Raw genomic sequence first — 21,168 nt, 5'->3', positions numbered from 1 at the left:
GTGGATAATTATTCCAAAGATCTGCTCAAGTATAACACTATCATACTCATCCTCAGCGTCTGGTTGCTCTTCATCCATAGCAATAGATGGAATTGGTCCCTCATAATGCTTAAGTGTTATGAATCTTCCGATGCAGTGGAAGACACAAAGATAATTGATTTTACTAAGATATGGAGCGGACCAAAATAATGCAAGGCAAGATTCACATATACCACATGGTTTCCAATTTGGAGCATCATTGAAACATGATCCAACCCTGCCTGCCATTGCTTATTAGCTGAGTTTTTGGTGTTTCCGAGCTTGGATAACGTGCTTTTTGACATATTCAAAAGCTGATATTTAGTGAACTGATCTGCAGCATACACTTTGTCTGTTGTGAACACAACTGAAAGAGTAAAGGCTTTTCGTATGTGGATGATCATGCACATAGCTCCGTAATAGGTCTGGAAAGGTTTTATTAACTAGCTTACTCTATCCATTCGTCTTCGATAAAAAGAAGATGTAAATTTGAAGTCAGTAGTGAGCCTACTAGCCTGATTGAAAACAATAGATTGGGGGAATACCATGATGAAACGAAGATGTGCTTTATGAAAAGTGATCCGTCTTTGTTTAAAGTCTTCCTATAGGGAATAAAATGCATGTGCTTTTTGAATTTGTCAATAGCCCTCTAGATCATGTCATATCCTTCAGGTGACTTGGAAGCCCCAAACAAACTCCATAGCAATATGTTTCCATGGTGCCTCAGGAAATGGCAAAAGTTCTAATAACCCTTGTGTCTCTAAATGATCATACTTTACTTTTTGGCAAATTCTACGCATATTTGTGTATTTGAGATCAATAATAGTACCTCTCAAGCTGTTGTAGTACTGGAGACATACATGGGTTACACAAATCTTTTTTTGGTTCCATAAATTCCCATCTCATAGATAGTCTTTTGTGACCTCCTCCTTTGCTTAACTCGGGCCACATAATAGAGAAATGTGGCATCACTAGAACTGGAACTGAAGCTACATCTTCTTTATTTGTTCAAGGCTACATTTCCTTTATACTCTTCCTGGTCAATCATGAAGAAGGGCTGTTTATGAGCAAATTGATAAGTGAAATTCCTTTAGAAAAAATATAACCCTAGGAATGACCTCACCTCATGCATTGTGTTCAAATCGGGCCACTCCAAAATTACTTAAGCTTGTCAGGATAATCTTTATCTCACTGTTATAAATTATGTGTTCAAAAACTCTATCCATGGGACTAAGGGTTCACTTTTCCTTTATACTCTTCCTGGTCAATCATGAAGAAGGGCTGTTTATGAGCAAAATGATAAATGAAATTCCTTTAGAAAAAACATAACCCTAGGAATGAACTTACCTCATGCATTGTGTTCGAATTGGGCCACTCCAAAATTACTTAAGCTTGTCAGGATAATCTTTATCTCACCGTTGTAAACTATGTGTTTAAAAACTCTATCCATGGGACTAAGGGTTCACTTTTCTTGGCATTTATAAATAATTGATGCTCCTTCAACAAGCTAAACACAACTCTAAGATGCCTTTTATGCTCTTCCTCATCTTGATTTTCTTTATTGAAAATTTTTATCTCATCGAAGAAAGCATGAAAGATCTTTGGAAAACATGACTAATCATTCGATTGAGTGGTGGGAGCATCGCTTAACCCAAAAGGGAATACCCATAAAGACGTATGCTATTTGAAAGGCACCTTTGTGTTGTCATCTCATTGAAGAAAGTTCCCATGAAAGGTCTCTGCCTCTGGAAAATACCACTCGTTATTCGATTGAAAGTGGGTGGTGAAAGTTTCTGGTTTCTAAATTCACAGCTCTCCAATAAAACTCGCCGCAACTTTAGTTGACTTGCACTTCAAGATCAGGTTAGAACTCATTACTGGGACCTCGAATCAGAGAATTGAACTGGCAAGGAATCCGCAATTGAAGGAGACAGAAGGAGAGAAGAGCACACCACACTAGGGGTAAGGACTGCCCCCCTGGAGATTTTTATTTCAAAAGAGAAACTTGATACAAGATTGGCTCATAGGGGACCAAGAGATCTGACAAACTTGCATTCTACAAGAGAGCATTGAAGCTCTGAATTTATAGACTAAGCAGGCAGCCAGAAAGCAGAGGCTTTAAAAAAGCTGGCACTTTCTTTTAGCCAAAATAGGCCGACTTTCTGTGAGAAGTGCAGCGGATCTGGACAGAAATGGAGAGAGAGAGAGCGCACCGCACATGAACTGAACAAGAGAGGAGAGAGAGAGAGAGACCAAAAGAAATGCAAGGGATCTCAAGACAAAGTGCCCAAAGGGTGGGGAAAACCTCTGCTCTATAAATAGGCAACTGCTCCACAATGAGATGCAAAGGGGGGCTATATATAGGCAGCCCCCCCCTCCCCCTTCTTTCCCCTCTAGCATGTTGGTTTGTGGACCCTGCTGTAGGTGGGCCGACCCTCTACCTACCCATGGGGGCTGCCACACAAAGCCCTATAAGGGGCTGCTCCCCTGCCATGCTTTGGCCGACCAGGCTGCCTCAGCCTGCACCCCTATAAGGGGCTGCCAAGCAGCCTATAGGGGCTGCTCCCTGCCCTACACAGCCCGACCATCAGGCCTAGGTGGCCAGCCAGAAAGTCGGCCCACCTCTGCCTACAGATAGGCTCCCCGGGCAGGCTGGACACCTGCAAATATGCTGCCCTAAGGGTGGCCACATAGGCCTACCTGCCTAGGCGCCTCCAAGGGAGCTACCATGTGGCACAAGACTGCTCCTGCCCAGCCGATAGCCTGTCTGCATGGCACCATAGACAGCGTGTCATCATGGGCTGCCAAGGTGGCAAGCCATCAGATCTGCCCTACTCTACCTACCCTCACAGGGGGTGAGCACACCCACAACACATACCCTCACTCATCCTATCATAAAGTCTCATGGGGAGGGCACACCCACAAGCAGGGTCCTCACTCTCTACCAGATCCATTAACTTCAGGAGATGCTGACCTCCAACACCCCCTCTCAGCTCCTGGATGGAACATGATCCCCAGGGAGCTGCTGGAACAACTGGAAGAATTGTTGTGTGATGCTCCATCACTGAAGACCGCCACAGGTACTATCTTTGTAAAGCCACTAAATTTTAACTGCATTGTATGCAATCCAAAGCAACACAAATTTGTAAGTATTGTTTCCTATCTATCGTAAGAGTTTTTTTTTGGGGATAATGCACAAAGTAGGCAAATACTTATCCATCCGCAGAAATGGGTTGACAGCACAGCCGCAAACACTTGGCAGTACTAAAGCGAATCCAGCTCGCCCTGAATCCTATTAACCTTCTTCATTGGTTTCTTATGGTGTAACTTTTTGATCTTTTCACTTAATTCATGTGCCGTATTTCTTATTGTGAGAGTAAGATACTTAATTTTTATTATTGTGACAGTAAGATACTTTTAGGGAGTGCATGGGATTAGAAGAGTTTCATAAAAGATTCACTCTGTTAGTCCAAGGTGGGGAGAATTGTCAGCACAAAATGCAAGCATTACTAGGTAGCAAAAATGCATACATTGGTAGCCAGTATGTCCCCCCAACGACTAAAAACTCAAAAATCGATTTGCATTAGTTTGCCAGCGCCCCCTGGAATTATTAATGCACATATGATAATGTAACACGCCCCCCCAGGCCGGTTAATCTGTGCCGAATTGCATCTAATGAGCCCACAACCTCGAGTGTTGACAGCCTCTTCCCTTGAATCCTCCTCTCTGCGAAGTCTTGACCTTCCCTCAACCCCTTTATCTCTTGCTGTTCCCCCCTTGTTGGCCTCACCCCCTTCCCTTTCTCCCTGGCCACCTCCCTCTCTCCCTCCTTTTCTCCCTCCTTGCCTCGCCCCCTTCCTCACCTCTGTCCCTCGCTGCCTCCTTGCTCGTGTCTCACCTTCCGGGACATTTGCCCCTGCATACATTGGGTTAGCTGCATCCGGAGACGGCTCTCCTTCCTCCCCCCTTCAGGTTCATGTATGGCCATGCACCACCTCTTCCACCGCTCTTCCACTGCCCTTCTGCTTGGCTCTCCATCATCACATTGTTTTGCGGCACTATGTTCTGAAACAATCTTTAGTAAAATGGAGAATTAGTTGGACTTATTCTAGTCTTACAAAGGTAAAAATTAGTTGGCTTCACTTCTTTGTTGCCCTCTTCACTTCTTGTCATTTACGAAAAATTCTGTGGGAGTATTGAATCAAGGAGACTTGTAGGGTTGCGGGTCTGCCAAGGCCTGCGTGGATGTCCTCCCTGGAGTGCCCTTGCCATACATCCCTCGTTCAATTGTTCAGGTTAGATCTGGTTAGTTCAGGTTACGTTAGCTCTGCTTAGTTCAAGTTAGGGTCATAGAAGCTAACATTACCTTATGATAATGCAAATTTACAAAAATTTAATGAGAATTGAGTTTTTGGCATGTGAATTTTCTAGGCTACAAATAAAAAATTTTGGTCTTTGAATCATGTTCGTATGATTAGTATTAAGAAAGTAATGATTTTTAAGCAAATGGTACCCATGCAAGGTGGTAGCCAAAATGCATGGGATTACAAGAGTTTCATAAAAGATATACTCTGTTAGTCAAGTTGGTAGCCAAAGATCCGAGCAATAAAATGGTAGCCTTGACACAACAGCTGTTCTCTAATTGAGCTCTTAAAGCTGCAGCACTTCACGACTGTTGAGTTGAGCATAAGGCGTTGACTGGAGGAATTTTATATATGATGGATTCCCTTCACATTGAGAATCTGTCATTGGTCCATTTGTTGCAGTTTATCTGTGCCAATTAACCTGAGTTCAAACAGATCTTGAATTATTAATTGACATTATGACAGATTTTCTGTGAGTTGAATTGTTTTATACATGAAACGGCTTCCATGGTAACTTAGGGTTGGTGTCACATTATTTGGACACATTGCAGTGTTTCCAACAACCAGAATTTATGTGCATCCCTTTCATAGCTAATTTTATTTCCTTTATTTCATAAAAATGCAAAAAGTTAAATGTTCAACATGGGCATAGGTTTGATCTGTGAATCTTTGTTGTTACAGCTAGTGAAAACTTGCTACTATTTTTATCAGCGGACGCCTACAAAGCTTGCAGGGGAGAATTACTATTTCAGCGAGGGCCAGGTTTGTATTAGAACTGAGATGCCTTGGTATTAGGATTTTATTCCTCACTCTGAATTAAATCAAGGAAAATTCAATGTTCGTGTAAATGCAAGCCGGTTTTTGGAATGCTTGTGATATTGTGTACAGATCCACATTTGCAGGAAGGCTTCTCCATGGCCAAGTATTTCACGATTGGAGGATTGCAATATGTGCCTTACTGGAACAAAGTCCAAGGAGAAGAAGATTCTGGTTGGATTTCTTGTAAATAGGGAGATAACATTTCAGGAAGCTTTTAGCCAAGGGTTTACAAAGGAGAGGGGCTATTTTTCGATAGCTTGCAGACCAAAGTACTGCTTGGCAACCTTTGCATTCTTTCACAGGCTGGATGCTACATTCCCCTATAAGTCTGCTGCTAAAATTGGAAGCAATTGTTCTTGCAAAGTCTCTGTAGTATCTCCTGTTTTGTGGACCCATAGGCTATTTAGACTTTGTAGAGTAGGTATCTAGACTATGTTGAAGTATGGTCATCGGATGGCCAGTTTCCATGTACATATGGTGAGACATATGTGTGTGTATCACTGTACTGTATTGTATACATGGGGTAGATGATTAGGAACACACAGAACTCTAGAAGGGACCTAAGTGTGGGCGTATTTGATGGGATATCTCAAGTTGTATGCCCCAGGCACACCTTGGTTTCTATGTGTGTGTGCTAGAGGCACAGTTAGGTGCCCATAAGCACTGTTAGGTGGTGGTAGATGCCACATAGGATGATTGAGAGAATCTAGGAGCAGATTGAGGAGATGATTGTGGAGCTCAGAGGTCATCAGTGATGTCAGTGATCATGTAAGAGGTGCCTACATAAGGACCTCACCTTTCTTCATTCTATAAGCAAGCATTCTCATTTTGTGTTCACTTCATGCTTTCCCTTCAGTTCCCCACCATGGTATCAGAGCCCTTTGATCCTCCTTGAGCCCATTTGTGCCACATCATCTTCTTCTTCTCCATCTTCTTCTTCTTCATCTTCACCATTTCTTCCCTTTCTTCCCAAATCTTGCTAGAGCTTGTTCTCCCTTGTTTCTCCGCCATTCTCTAAGCCCTTCCTACTGGAGATACCTCTCGAATGGGCGAACCTTCACCTGCAAGGAATTGAAGAAAAGACGTCGCTGCTGGTCGCCATTCCCCAAATAGCGCATTTTTTCGTCATTTTTCTGTTGCAGAATACTCCCTGCGTGCTGCACCATTGCTCGAGCCCTCTTAGGAGTAGATGGGCGACCTCAAGACGAACATTTTGAGTCACTTTGCAGCCCATTTGGTTCAGTAACGAAGGAGAAAACGTCAAAACACAGACTCAGCCTGCAGCAACTCCCCCGGACAAAGCAGCACACCATTTCGCCCAACCTCTGTGCTGGATCTTCTCTGGTATATGAGCTTTATTTTGCTTTAGAAAGCCCTGTTTTCTTTGCTTTGAAGAGTGAGATACAAGCCCTCCAAGTTCAGGCCTCTGTTTTGGACAGTTTTGACAAGGTTGTGTGTTTGATGCTACATTAGATGCTACTTTAGCATTTCTGATGTTTTAAAGTGTTGAATAGCATCAGTATAACTGTGGCTACAGCTTTGCTTTAAGTTGCTACACCTGGATTTGCTTGGAATGCTTTCATTTAGCCACCTCTATGAAGCATGCAAATGAAAACATCATTTCCATTATGTTTTGTAGCATGGAATTTGGTTGCAAGCCTTTGCTACTCTAAATGCTTGTATTTTGAAGCTTTTCAACTCTTTCTAGCCTTGTAAGAGAGTAGACACTGCCCATTCTGGGTTAGATCTTCTCATGGCTACCATCTTGAATATGGATAAGTTCAATGGTAAAGGCTTTCACACATGGCAGATGAAGGTTAAATTTGCATTGATGAGGGAAAACCTGTGGGGGCTTGTCAAACCGGCTTCAACTTCTTCTTCAACAGTCTCTAATGCTGGAGAATCGTCAGCTCCAACACACCCGGCAAGAGATCCTGCTAGAGAGGAGAAAGCCTATGGCATCATTGCTCTTGCCTTAGGAGATGACTATATTCATCACATTTCTGATTTGGAGTCTCCTTCTGGCAGAAGCTTGATATTATTTTTGGTGCTAGCTTTCACATCTCAAAATTGTCACTTAAGATTGCTTTCTTTGAATTGAAGATGGCTAGTGGCACTCCTTTGGCTGCCCATGTCAATCATATGCGGAGTCTCATGACTCAACTTGCTTCTATCAACTCTCCAATCACTACAGATGATGCAATGACAGTGTTGCTCAAGAGTATGCCTGAAGATTATGATCATGTTGTTACCACTTTGAAAAACCTTCTTAATCCTAATCTTGAAGGTCCTATTTCTGCTCTTCAAGAAGAAGAAAGGCACATGGAACTTCGGAGAGGCAATGACACAGCCTATGCCATAAAAATCCAGAAGGGCAAGTTTTCACCTTGCAAACATTGTGGGAAGACTAATCACCTCTCAAAAGACTGCTTCAAGATCAATCCATGCAAACACTGTGGCAAAAACAATCACAATGAAAAGTTTTGTAGAGCCAAAAAGGAAGCAACTACAAAGTCAGAAACTGCCAATCTACTTTCAGTTGATGTGCCTCCACAAGATGAGGCATCCTATGAAGATTATGCTTTTTGAATCATCTCCATATATGCTCCAGATCTCCCTCTTTTATGTTGAGTCAAGGTACTCAGCCTGGATAGTCCTCCAAAATGAATGAAATAAACTATTGTGTTCTTTGTAAACACCTCTGGTCACCATATGATGTAGGCCATGTGTATGTGTTTTGCTCCATGGTACCTCCTGCAGAGATTGTGTTCATGTACATGCAGGGGAGATAACCATTGGAAGGTCTTTTATATCCCTTTTGTTTACTTCACACCCTTGGGAACCCCTTGCTAGCATGAGAACCTAGCCATAGATTTATCCTTGACCACCATGAGATGGCATGAGAAACTATGAGACTAGATGTATCCTTGACATAGCCTGAGGCATTTCCTTGAGGGGGGGTATGATGGGATATCTCAAGGATATCTCAAGGTGTATGCCCCAGGCACACCTTGGTTTCTATGTGTATGTGCTAGAGGCACAATTAGGTGCCCATAAGCACTGTTAGGTGGTGGTAGATGCCACATAGGATGATTGAGAGAATCTAGGAGCAGATTGAGGAGATGATTGTGCAGCTCAGAGGTCATCAGTGATGTCAGTGATCATGTAAGAAAGCATACATAAGGACCTCACCTTTCTTCATTCTATAAGCAAGCATTCTCATTTTGTGTTCACTTCATGCTTTCCCTTCAGTTCCCCAACAGTATTTACATTTGTATGGCCAATAGGCTGTCTCTTCTCCCCTCGTCATGGTGTGTGGTCAGTATGTGAGCTGTGTATTCACTTTAACATGGTATTAGAGCTACTGGCTCAACGTGATAGGTGAGAGTAGAGATCTTGTGTCATCCCCCTCAGCTTCCATCTTTGGAATGTGTGAGGGTGAAGGTTGAGGATCTCGTTTTTTGTGCCAACTCTCAGATGGACTGACTATGTATCAGTCCCTCCCTCTCTTGACCGTGTGTCAGTTCCCTGTATGGATTCTGTAGTTTCCTTCAAGTGCGTGTCGTTGGTGGGTGTACGTGGGAGAGGTGAGTGTCAAATTTCCAAACTATGTGAGTTTCAGCGTTTGCTAGATTATATGTCTCGTGAACGTGCTTTCCTTACTACTTTAGTTCTGAATTTTCTCTTAATGAGAACTACTTTCAGGTCTGTGTTTGCCCAGGTATTTGTAAGGGATGTTTGCTGTTGTTGAGGGTGTGTCCCTCTTGTGAAAGAGTCTTTTGTTCCTTTTCATTTTGGAGTTCTCTAAAGAGCCTAGTGGCCTGGGCAAACCTTCAAAAGAGCCCACATAGGAATTGTGACTTCAAGCTTCATAGGAAGCTTGTGGATGCAGAAAAGTTAAAGCTTGTAGAGGCAATGTCGACCCAGCTGGGAAGAAAGCTTCAAAGCTTGCTTGAAAGACCTTGGGAAGGAACCACAACTGTAGTGTAAGCCAGAATGAGGCTTTGAGTCCCGTGAACCTGCAGTAGAGAAGAGAAGCAGCAGCTCAAAGCTTGCTGTAGAGACCTTGGAGAAAGTGGAAGAGGCGCGACCTACAGTAGCTTGTAGGTAGAGGACAGCTAGGCTCTCTATAGCTCTTTGCGAAGAATCAAACGTTGATTGCTGCCTCGGAAGATCAGGAAATCATTGCACTTTCCAGCTCACAACTGCCCAACTCCGGGGGTGGTGAACAAGGCCTTGTGATGGGTTGAGGCTTATCAGATTGGGAGGACTTTACGGCAACATGCAAGTCACATGACGGGCTTATCAGATTGGGAGGACTTTGCTGCAACATGCAAGTCACATGACGAGCTTCAGACCCAGCTAAGGACATGAAGGTCGGAGTAGTCACAGCCAATCTATTACAGAAGTTCAGCGACCAATGAGTGACTCCATGTAGCGACATGTTTGTCTCTAGTCAAATTACAACTAGGAGGCTTTCGAGTCTTGGCTTATCTTGTGGAAACAAGAGCTGAAAAGTAGCCTTATTCCATAATCGATGCATGGCCTTGATTTTGATGGCCCAACCATTTACCAACATAAGCGTCTTGTGGCCTTTCATCGTAAATCAAAGAGTATTGGAGTCCATTGCTTCATTCCAAGTTGATGGGCTGCTCTCCTTGGCATTTCCTTTCAATGGTTGTAGGATCATCAATGCTACCTCTTAGGAGAGAGGCTAAGCCTTTTTAACCTCCCAAGTAGATCCAGGGACCAAAATGACAGAACTTTGTCGAGATAGGCTAGTCGGATTGGGACTTGGGATCCATATTTTTGAAAGGCAAACATGCATCGAGGTTAGAGTCATTGTAAAGTCCAAGCTCATTAGGGCCTTGGGGCAGGTTGGGGTGCATCAAGTGAACAACGGTTGGTTGAAACTTGAAAGAGGGTTGGATGGAGGAGGGCGGGTAACCAATCTGAGAGGCCAGTCGTCGTTGAGGAGGGCTGAAAGGCTGGGCAAGCTCTGAAGGGGAAGGGGTGCGGTTTGGTTTTTTTTTGGGGGGCAATGATGGGAGAGGAGGCTGCGTGAGGGGTCGCTTGCAGGGGAGGGGAACAATGGTCTAGGCGAGAGGCGGAGCAAGGCGAGAATTAGGAGGGGAGGAGGTAAGGTAGGGGGTAGTAAGAGGGAGGGGCAACGTCTCCAGCTAGTCTGTTGTGTCCGCAATTGTAGGCTCTAAGGAAATAGAAGACATCTAATACACTAGAGTATCAAGTGATAGGGGATTTTTCTCTTTGTCGAGGGGTCGAACTCTCTATGGGCTTCTCCACCTCATGCTTCCGATCTAGTGCAGCAATAATCTTTATAGCTTGCCAATGTCTAGCTTTTTATTTCCCATGAGCCCTCGTTTTGGAATACTTTTCTGCCCCCTTTTCCTTCCTGTTCTCCCTAATCCAATGGGCCCAATTGTGGTAGCCGTTGTAGGGGTTTGGGACCATGGGGGAAGGGGACTTGTGCATGTGGGACTCAGGATTGCTATGTGAGGTAGGCAGTGTCCCCTCATGTCCCCCCCCTTTTCACCAAGAGGAGGGTGACCAATGAAGCCTGAGGTCTATCCCCCAGATATGATGGCCTCTATCATCCCCCCTTCATGTAGTAGGTTGTCCGGAGAAATGAGGACAAATCTTGGCTAGGTGGCCCGTCCCCCTACAACGTCTTGGTAAACTGAAGATCTCCATGCATGATTGGAACACACTTCTACAGAGGGTTTGCAGCATCACGTCTTCTAGAAAAAAAAAAAAAGGGGGGCCCTTGTCCTCTAGTCACGTGTATCTTTGGTACTCCATGTCATGTGATCGAGAATCTGGATACATGGTGTGCTGAGTCCATATCATCCATAGTGAACCCATGACTAAGGGATGAAGGACACCAAATGTGGGCCCATATACACATAACTCCATATGGTCAAGGACCTAGCGGTCTATCGTGAAGTGAGCTAGAGAAGGAAACCCCCTCCATAGATGGTGACCTCCAGGCTCCTATATGTGGTGACCTTTAAATGCTAAGCTGCCTTAGATTCAATCTTGAACATAGCATCCTAGGTATGACACCAACAATGCACCCACCACTGGGCTGTCTTGTAATTCTAGAACAGTTTGCTGAACTTTCTGTTTGACCTTGTGAGAAAGGGAGATCTGGATGGCGTGCGATTTGAGGGTGCTGCCATATGAGCTCCTGTAGCCAAACCAAGTGGTCACCGTCAGAAATTCCTTCCCACAATTGAACAACAGGTTTTTCACTCTGCTAGCAATGATGGGAAATAAAGACAGGCAGGAAAGGAGGGCATGAAAGAAAAGGAAGAGAAGGGGGGTAAGAGAGAGACTAGGTCTGCTTACGGGCAGCCAATAAAGGAAGGGGAGGGGGGGGGGGGTCTGGAATGGATGCAAATGGGGAACAAGGGGAGAGACTAGGGGAGTGGTAAAGTAGGGAAAAGAGGGGCTTAAGGGCTGGAGCAGCCTTGGAACGTGCCCTACAAGCAGCATGGCTTTCTGAGGGCAGCACAGAAGTCCCACGAAGGGCCTTGAAAGCAAAGACCTCCCCAGAGAGGGCTGCAAACAGGCCAAGGGGGAGGGAGAGCCCTTAGAAGAGCCATGGGCAGTTAAAATCCCCTGGTCTTTTGGTTGGGGGGGGGGGGGTGCGGGGAGGGGAGGGGAGTGTACAGGACAGCCAAAGGGCTGTCAGGGCAGCCCAAGGGCTGGTAGAAAGGGCACAGGGGAGGCTGGAGCAAAGCAGACACACGTAGGTAAGCTGCGAGTGGGAGAGGAGAGCAGGCCAGGAGGAGTTGGTCGCGGAGCAGCCGGTCAAGCATCCATTCTTTGTCCATACAGCTGTACTCTGTTCTACAAGTGTTCCGCCCTTCACCGCTTTCGTACCTCCTCTCCTTGCCTACACGGTATGAGCTATAACAGCTTTAAAAAGACGTCAAAGTAAAAGAAAGAAACAAAGTTTATTGAAGTGTTCAGAAGACTGATGGGTCTATGAGACTATAAGAAATTTGATACGACCAGCTGAAAGGGTAGAGCTACTACAGCGAGCGTCATTACCTATGCTAGATGCTAAATGCTACATAGTCATAAAAGCATCAGTGCATAGTCCTAACATCAACATCATCCTCATAAGCCAATGTCAAGTCTGGCTTAGTACAGTAGATACTGGATGTCTCTAGAAGGGCGTCGTGATGGACCCCGTGGCTGGTGGGGCTGTGGTGGTGCAAGATCAGAGATAGAATGCGGGCGGCTATCTAAGGGTGCGGTCCGGCGTGGCCTCCTAGCTGTGGCTCTGCGTCTAACAAGGGCCACGGTAACCCCTGTAGGTCGCGCTCTAGAATCTGAACACGGAAGGGATGTCTCCAAGCATGATCGTTTTGGGAGCCTCAAAATGGGCCAGCCATTGTGACCAAGACATTGGTATACTTCTTTTGGATTTTGAGAGAGCCTATGATAGAGAGTGTGTGGGTGTGTGGATTTGTATGTGAGAGAATATTTTTATAAAGTATACTATGTTCTACACCCACTGTTGGGCGCTGATGACGTCAGTGGGGATGTCATAGTAGCTAGTCCTTGCTATGCGTGATGGAGTTCATGGTTTTCAATCTTATGAGTGACTATCGTGAGATTGAAACTGCACTATGTTGTGTTTTTCGAGGATGAGTTTGGGAATGCTCCTGGATTCATTTAGGTAAATGATAGAGTAGATCAGAGTTTTTTGGAAGGTACTTTTTCCAAGTTCTCGGGTCAAAGGGGTTTCAACTTTATACAGGTCAGCCCACAGCCAGGTTCCTATAGGCGGAGTCAGAGGAGATAACGTTTCAGCTTTTCAGGTCAGCATGAATGTCCACTTGCCCCTCTTTGTATTATCTTATGGCTGAGGCAACGAGTCTCTTTCTTAAATCCCAGTCGTCGATTATCAGCCTGAGACTTCCCTCAGCAAGAGGAGGAATTGCTAGACAGTGAGCTGGCTGATGATGCAGCAGTTTACTTTGTTTCCTCACCTTGGACACTTCTTCTCTCTTTCAGGGTGGCCTTGGATACTTTTCTTCTTGCAGCAGGTGCCAAATTCAATGGATTTTGGTTCAGCAATGAGCCTCATCTTAATCGAGGAGAGATTTCGGTTTTACATGGATTGTGAGAGGTAACTCAGTCAAATATTTAGGCTGTCAAGTTGGCCTTGACAGTTCCCTTACGCAGCAGTTTGCTTCTGCTTTGGTTAGCATTCAGAGGAAGCTGTTGTTTTGGAGCTTAGCTATGTTGGATCTAGCATCTAGAGTGGTAGTAGATTATCAGGTGCTCCTAGACATTGCCTAGTTTGTTTCCTCGTGTTGGTGTCATTCACAGGACTGCATTGCACAGCTTAAGAGGCCCATTGGATTTTTTTTTCAGAGTAGACTAGATGGATGGGCGATACTAGAGCCAGAGTTGCTTGGGAAACATTGATTCTCCCAACACATGAGGGTGGAGTGATTATCATTGGGTTATCATTGATCTAGATATTTAGTGCAAAGCTTGTTTTGCAAAATGTTGTTAGGGGATTTATGCCTAGGTAGGAGCGGTGGAAGGATTTCTTTTTACGAAGCATTACTTCTTCCTTTGGGTGGGAATTTACATGACAGCATCTGGTGGATTTTCCCTTCGGCGTAGATCAAGATGCCTTCCTCAATGCTGATGCAGCTGTCGTCATCTTGGTGAAGTTTCATATGTTCATTGTTACAGACTCCTTCCACACAGGATGAGATGTTTAGGCAGCCTATTATGTGGAATACTTTTATTCGGGATGATCATGGCATGGCTAGGAGCTTCAGGGTATATGTAGTTGTCTAGGTGGGAGAGAGGTCCTGCATCCACAGTGGGTCTTGGAAGGCTAACCCTCCTGAAGATCATGGAGATGAGAAAGTATTCCATTTCTATCTTAAGTGGTGCGTTGCCCTATCAACTAGATTTAGATGCTTCTCTAGGAGAGACTAAAATGAAATCGTTAGTCTTGACAAGCAGTTGTAGCTTGAATGAAGAGATTTTGGACTACCTTTTGATTAGCCTTCTTCTCCTTTAGTGCTAGCGTTCGTCATGGCTGAGTCTGCCCTTCACCTCTGGAATGCCGACAGAAACTTAGTACAAAGTCTTTGTATAAATGGATGCTCAAGTATGTGTGGGTGTGTGGATTTGTATGTGTGAGATCACATGTTAATACTTTGGTCTACATCCACTGTTGGGTGCTGATGACGTCAGTGGGGATGCCATAGTAGCTAGTCCCTGCTATGTGTGATGGAGTTATGGTTTTCAACCTTATGAGTGACTATCATGAGATTGAAACTGCACTATGTTGTGTTTTTACAGGGTGAGTTTGGGCATGTTCCTGGACTCACCTAGGTATATGCAAATTTCAAATCCCGGCTAGTGGCTGGAGACCATCCAAAGCAGCCCATTGGGAGAGTTTCCGGATTAGCTTCGATTTACAGAGATGTTTTGGAGGCTGCTTTGGAAATATGAGAATAGAAGGCCTCCTTACATGGAGGGATTGCAGCGCACAATTGGAGGTAGAAATTTAGAGGTAATTGTTCTTGCCCATGGTGCATTTATGATACTAAGTCTATCCAGCTTTGGCCAGGGTAGGGATAGCTGGGCTTATGGGAAGAGTTATCTCCTCCACTTTGTTTTTTACTTGGGTTTCAGTTGCTTTTCTTTGAATGGACCTCAGCTTTTCTATGAAAGCCAGGTTTTATCTTTGGCTTTTAGGGTGCAGTTTCATCTTCTCTTGCTATGCAGCGTGGATGTTGCACCTTTCTCTTTGTACAGGCATACTTTTGTTTCCATCGACACTTGGGAGATCATTCCTAGTATTACTGCCTGGCACATATGGAGAGCCAGATGTATAGACACAATTGATAGGAAGCAGGTTCATCCAGCTCAGACTCCGGCCAGCATATCGACATGCATTGTGCATACCTTGGTGGCTATATGGTCTAGGTTGCAGGGGTCTTCCGGCAGTCTCAACCAGGAGAAGGTTGTTTCTCAAGGAATGGAGAGACAGCCCCTTCTTTGCTGAGTCTTCCTCTGGCATGTTTTGGCATTTCCAGTGAGAGTCTTGGCTCTTTCAGACTTTGCATGGTCTTTGATGCCATAAGTTTTGCATGCTCTGCATTGATATATTTCAACGTGGGGAAGTTTACTTTGGGTGGTTTCTCTCATACTTTATAAAGGTCTGTTTCTCAAAAAAAAAACAGAAAAAAAGAATACAAGACATGTTAGATGTTTTTTTTTTTTTTGGACTATGTTTTAATATATTTGTAAACATAGCCTGCGTCTAGGGAGTTGGACGTTGGCACAGCCCAATGAAGATAAGATGGCTGGCTAGTATGTGGGTGCACTCTTCTTAGTGCTCCCACTGCCCAGAAAGCATAGCTTCTTTGGAAGGAAGGCACAAGAAAGAGAGTGAAAGAAGCTGTTGATTTTCTTTGAAATACAGAAGGCAACATTAGCATATTATTTTAACCATAATTAAAGCTCATTCTTTTCTTCATTGCATAAGCATTGCTACCTCATCTCCAGACGTAGTATCAGATTGAAGACTAGATTTTATCTTTATTGACCATTTCACAGGTTCTAGACCTTATTTCATCTCATTTTGACACACCCCTTCAAACCTTGTGTTTTTAACCTTCAGCATTGTACTCTGACAATTGATTAAAAACTTCTTCTAAGCTGTGAATAATGCAACAGGAAGCTTGCAAATATCATTGATGATCCTGGAAAAAGGTTGTCAGACTTAAAGCTTATGCTATGTTTCTTGCAAACACTGCTTATAATCCTTAATAGTGTGGCAGACCAGAAAGCTTTCTTTGCAAATAGAATGGCTGAGGCCTATGCCATGGCCTAGTGTCAGGTCCGTACGCGTACAGACATTTTTTCCGTACTTCATCCATACATCCGTACGTTTGGTATTCCGTATGGCCTTCCGTACGAGTTTTTATTTTTTATTTTTTTTGGGGGGTGGGGGGGGGGTTGGGTGGTGGTGGTGGTTGGTTTGTTTTGTTGTTTTCCGTACTCCATCCATACGTCCGTACATTTGGTATTCCATACGGCCTTTCGTACGAGTATTTATTTTTTAATTTTTGTTTTGTTTTTTTTTGGGGGGGGGGGTGGGTGGGTGGTTGTTGTTGTTGGTTTGTTTTGTGGGGGGTGGGGGGATCGATTTTGTGCCTGGCCAAAACCTTGGAAAACACATTTTTTAGCACTATTCTAATCCGTACGCTTCTAATCCGTACTACATACGCTGTTGGCCAACTTTGGCTGTGTTGGCCTCAAGGATGGTCTCAAGGAGGAGGAGGATGGCACTGATGCAGATGATGATGAGGATGAGGATGAGCAAGAGAATGAGGATGAGGATGCAGCTTGAGGCTTGAGCCTCATCGGTTGTGAATCGTGATGCATTTCAATTTTTAGCTTTATTTTCGGGCTGTGGAAGCCTTTTCTTATATGATGTTTTGCGACTTGCCTTTGATGTTTTGGTGGTACCTACTTCCAAGTTGCTACTATCTACTACCTTTGATCATGATGTTTTGGTGTAGTATTGATCTATCATTGACACTATGTATCAGAATCCAGATTCCAGATGACTCTGGTCTCTAGAGGCTACACTCTTTGAACTTTTATGAATCATGACTTTAATATTAATACAAGTTTGAAGTTGAAAGTTTTATAGCTCTATGTCAATGTCAATGTAATGTGTACAATGTATATTTTTCTAAATGTTTTTGGGTAAAATTAGGGTCATGTATGTTTCAGCCCTAGGGGCTGAACCATACTCCAATCATACTTCCATACTCGTATGATGTATGCGTATGGTAATATATGGAAAAAACTATGCCATGGCCCATGTTTTTTACTTTCGGTTTCCTATTATGTTTGAGGTTTAATGCATTTCCTTTTGCTGTTTTTAAATATCAGGTTATATAGGGGGCGTTTTCTTGTATCTTTTTTCTCTTGGTTTTTTGAAAACCTTTATGCTGAGTCCTGCAATAATAAAAGCTATCATAGGCATTGAGTGTGCCATCCTATTTTCTTAATGTCTTTTTCCGAACTTGACAATGCTATTGAGAACAGTTTTATAGGGCACCTTCTTGCCTGTTACACATTGTTCATACAGGGAACCAGTTGGTTGGAGTGATAGACAAATCCATTAGCTTGCTCTATGTTTGATTCACTGTCCAATGAATGTCATATGCTGCTTTGTTATTTTCTAGTCATGAGAGAGTTGAATGTAACAAGGTAGAATAATATTCAAGCGTGGTGCACTTCTAGGATGAGATGAGTTGTACACAAATGTGTACGGGGTGATTTTGGCATTTAAGATTGCCATCCACCTTCTCTTGCCTTCATAGGGCATACTGTTTTTGTAGGGCTAGTTCTATGTGAATGAGTTTCTCTTTCTTGATACCTGCATGTGAGTGTCATCCTTTAGCTATTCAACATGAAGGAGGAGATGCTATTACCTATTAGACCAATCATAAAAGGTTGACAAGGCATGCTTACTGATTTCATTGTCACATGCATCATCTTAATATCTACATAGCCTGTTCACTTCCGTACGATATTATGGAGCAGATGTGAACAAAGTGCACAATCAGATGGTGTTCTTTTTTTGTAAGCCTGCTAGTCTACTTTAAAAAGACCATAGCATGTAGTCTATCTTCATGACTCATAAGGTTTACTCAACTGTGAAAACAGATTGTGATCCTTTATAATGTCTCGAGTTGTATGTGAGTCTACTTTTTCTTGTGGAGCTTCCATTTTCACCTTCAGGCAGTATCTCTGAAGCCGAAAGCAGATGGCTATATGAGTTCTTCTCCTCTCTCACATCATGCTGTTCTTCTTCTATTATGGAAGGGAAATAAGAGATTTGGATACTTGTTTGATGTATCCTTTTAATTGATGTTTACAGACCTTTCATTTCTAATGGAGATGATGGGAACTGTTCATGGGTTCATGGACTGATGTGATATAATGATACAGTTGTTGCTACGTAATGGAATATCTTTATGCACTTGTTCTTGCTTGATGGAAGTTAAAGAAGACAGAGTTATGCCTGAATTGTTATTCAGATGGTGGGAAATGTTTTTGATAATTTGAGTGATATGATGTAGGACATGGTCGTCGGCACATCATGGAACATCTTAAGGCCAGAGACAGTGGAGTCCTTGATGTATTTATGGCGTAGAACTGGAGACAAGGTGTACCGAGATTGGGGTTGGGACATCTTCCAGGCATTTGAGGCACAGTCTCGTATTGATACTGGATACGTGGGGCTGAGGGATGTAAGTGTCACATGTCACATTGTGTTTATTTGCCCCGTAGCTGTTTTAACGTTTGAAGATGTTTTTTTGGGGAGGTTACTTTGTGGTGTTTGGTTTGTATGCATGTATTCTTTGTTTGTGTAAGAAAATGCCACAAAACAAAGGTGTATTGACATCAAGTCCTAGGTAGGGCTTGCTTTGATACTGCCCCCCACCATATCCCTCCAAACAAAAAAAAAGTAAAAGAAAAAAGAAAAAAAAACATCCCTCTGACTTCTCTTCTTTCCTTGGGTTGTGGTATTTTGTTTGTTTTACAGACTCTATGTGTGTGTGGGGGGGGGAAGGGCGGGGTTCACCAAAAAAAAAAAAAAAACTGTGTGTGGGGGGAATGCAGAAATACCTCGGGGAAGACATTTCAAGATAGAAAAGGCATCTAATTTGCAAAGTCAGAACTAGTTCACATGATCTCTAGGTAGAGAGGGGTAGATGGGCAAGACCCACGATCCCGAGAGAGGAAAGAACCTGCAAAATTTCCCCACAGGGGAGGTGGAAAATGAACAGCATGTACTCCTGAGATGTAGAGCCTACACACACATTAGAGAAGGCTATGGGAGCAAAATTGCTTTTGGTGAGTTGAGCCAGGGGTAGCAGGGGTGTGACATAGCAGAGACCTAGAGAGCCTGACACGATAGACTCACCCTCCAGGGGGACCTCACATGAGCACTTGTCACACGATGAGCTATCTCTCGGAGACTAGAGAGGAGGAGAGAGGGGCCCAAACAGATGACTAGTCTGAGCACTAGTAGTGCTCTATTATTAATTTCCTTCCTTGATGGAGCCAACCCTCTTCATCATATGTAAGTATCATCACTCACATAGTCAGCTGATCGGATGACCGACTGACAGGGATCTCTCTTGGTTTGGATTCCTCGACCTCAAGCCGAGATAGGTGACCATGGCTGGCCTTATGCGCATCCATGACATTAGTAGCCGAGGGTGATCAGAGGTGTTGGTATGTTTGTACATACAGATGGTTTGCTAGCCTTGGATTCCACATGGACAGATTGCCCCTTTTTCAGCATAGCCTTGAGGCCCTCCTCTATTCCTCTCACTTATCACAAGGCTAACGAGGTCATTCATACATATACACACATACAAGACTTGGCTAGCCCCTAACGAGCTTCTTAGGCAACTCTGAGATCACTGCCTATAGCTTCGGCGACCGCTCTTTGAGGATTTCGATCGGGCAGTTCCGTGTTTCCTCACATTGATTATGCATTGAGATTGGATGTGCTAAGGGCATACCTAGAGAGGGACGCAACTACAACGTATGTGATCTATAGGGCATTGGGCCAGGGGAGCACTTCACCTTTAGATGTCCTATGTACTTTGAGATTTGAGGCCGTCACCAGAGATGGTTTTGGACCTCTCTCTAGCCTCTTGGCTCATCGGGATTAAGGACATTTATCGATCTTCATTCATGAGGCTGTACAATATAAAGATGAGGTGCTCAAGGTAGAGAGACGAGATGAGGGGGCTTAGCGTGATCATGGAGTTTTTCTAGTTGGATAGCATGGATGAGTAGTCCCCTGGGAGACAGCATAGCCAAGAACAAGAGCAAGATACACGGAATACCCGCTAGCGTGTCAATGCATGGATGAGGCTCGGAATTTCCTCCAGGTTTGCCAGACTAGGGACATAGGCGGACCCGGGTGACAATGGCACTTGTACGACAGAAAGCTAGCTGTGAGAGACCACAACAGACCACACAGGTTGACCACCATCATTAGTGCTCTATCACGGGTTTCATGTCCCTGCAGCACCATTCATTGCTGGGGCCTCTCTCTATCGAGACCCTCTTATCCATCCTCAGCCACCTAGTGGAGTTGGTTCCTCAGATAGCATACAGAGGACTGCCCCATTGATACCACACTAAAGATCTCTTCTTCTCCCCATGGTTTCAGATATTTAGTATACGTGTTTGTATATGTCTCAAGTGCAGATGCCTGCTTAGTGGCTCCACCCATTCAGCTCATTGTATTTGGTTTTTTGAATCTCATAGACTCTTTGGGCTTTCGAAGATTTGATCTATGTGTCTATCTATTAGTCAGTTAGTCTCTCTCTCTCTCTCTACGTCTCTTTCTTGCTTTGTGGATGGATGGCCTTTGATTTAGCACATGGGCTCGCATCCTTGCATGACTTTGAGCCCTAGGTATTGCACATGATGTTATTTGGGTGTTCATGGGTTTGTAGGTGCGTCACAAGAAGAGTGCGCACAACAGAGGGGTAGTACAAGGTGAGCAACACCATTGTGGGTTCTAAAGGGATGCTCCTTATCTCCTACCTCCTTTGGTCTCTACATTGATGAGGTAGGTTCCTTTGTATACACACTAGGCAGCCGTGGATGACCCTAGCATAGATCCTCATACCTATCTTGCTTTTATGCTGATGATGTGTTTTGATACGAACCCCAGATGCATTTGAAATCTTTGTAGACCTTTTGTGAGAGTTGGGACATGAAGGTCAATCTGGATGAAACCAAGGTAATGATTTGCAGTACCAATGATGCTTAGCTTTAGCGTAAGGCTTTTACTCTTGCAAGCAAACTGGTTGGGATAGTTTGATCTCATGCAAATATTGGGATGCAT

At 43.9% G+C, this 21,168-nt stretch overlaps 1 protein-coding gene across 1 annotated transcript in view; it reads left to right on the top strand.

The window, feature by feature from the left end:
* The window catches only part of MNS1 (alpha-mannosidase 1), an 85,738-nt gene that overhangs the window by 54,698 nt on the left and 9,872 nt on the right, over nt 1–21,168 (top strand). The window contains exons 12-13 of the mRNA XM_087385811.1: nt 5,064–5,144; nt 18,371–18,541. Coding sequence (XP_087241937.1) covers nt 5,064–5,144; nt 18,371–18,541 — 252 coding nt within the window. The remainder of the gene's footprint in view (nt 1–5,063; nt 5,145–18,370; nt 18,542–21,168) is intronic.

The sequence above is a fragment of the Dipteris shenzhenensis genome, chromosome 15 (genome assembly GCF_047967505.1).
Source record: "Dipteris shenzhenensis isolate YYH24624 ecotype China chromosome 15, Dip_SZ_1.0, whole genome shotgun sequence".
Taxonomy (NCBI): domain Eukaryota; kingdom Viridiplantae; phylum Streptophyta; class Polypodiopsida; order Gleicheniales; family Dipteridaceae; genus Dipteris; species Dipteris shenzhenensis.
This window is presented reverse-complemented; position numbering and strand designations above follow the sequence as displayed.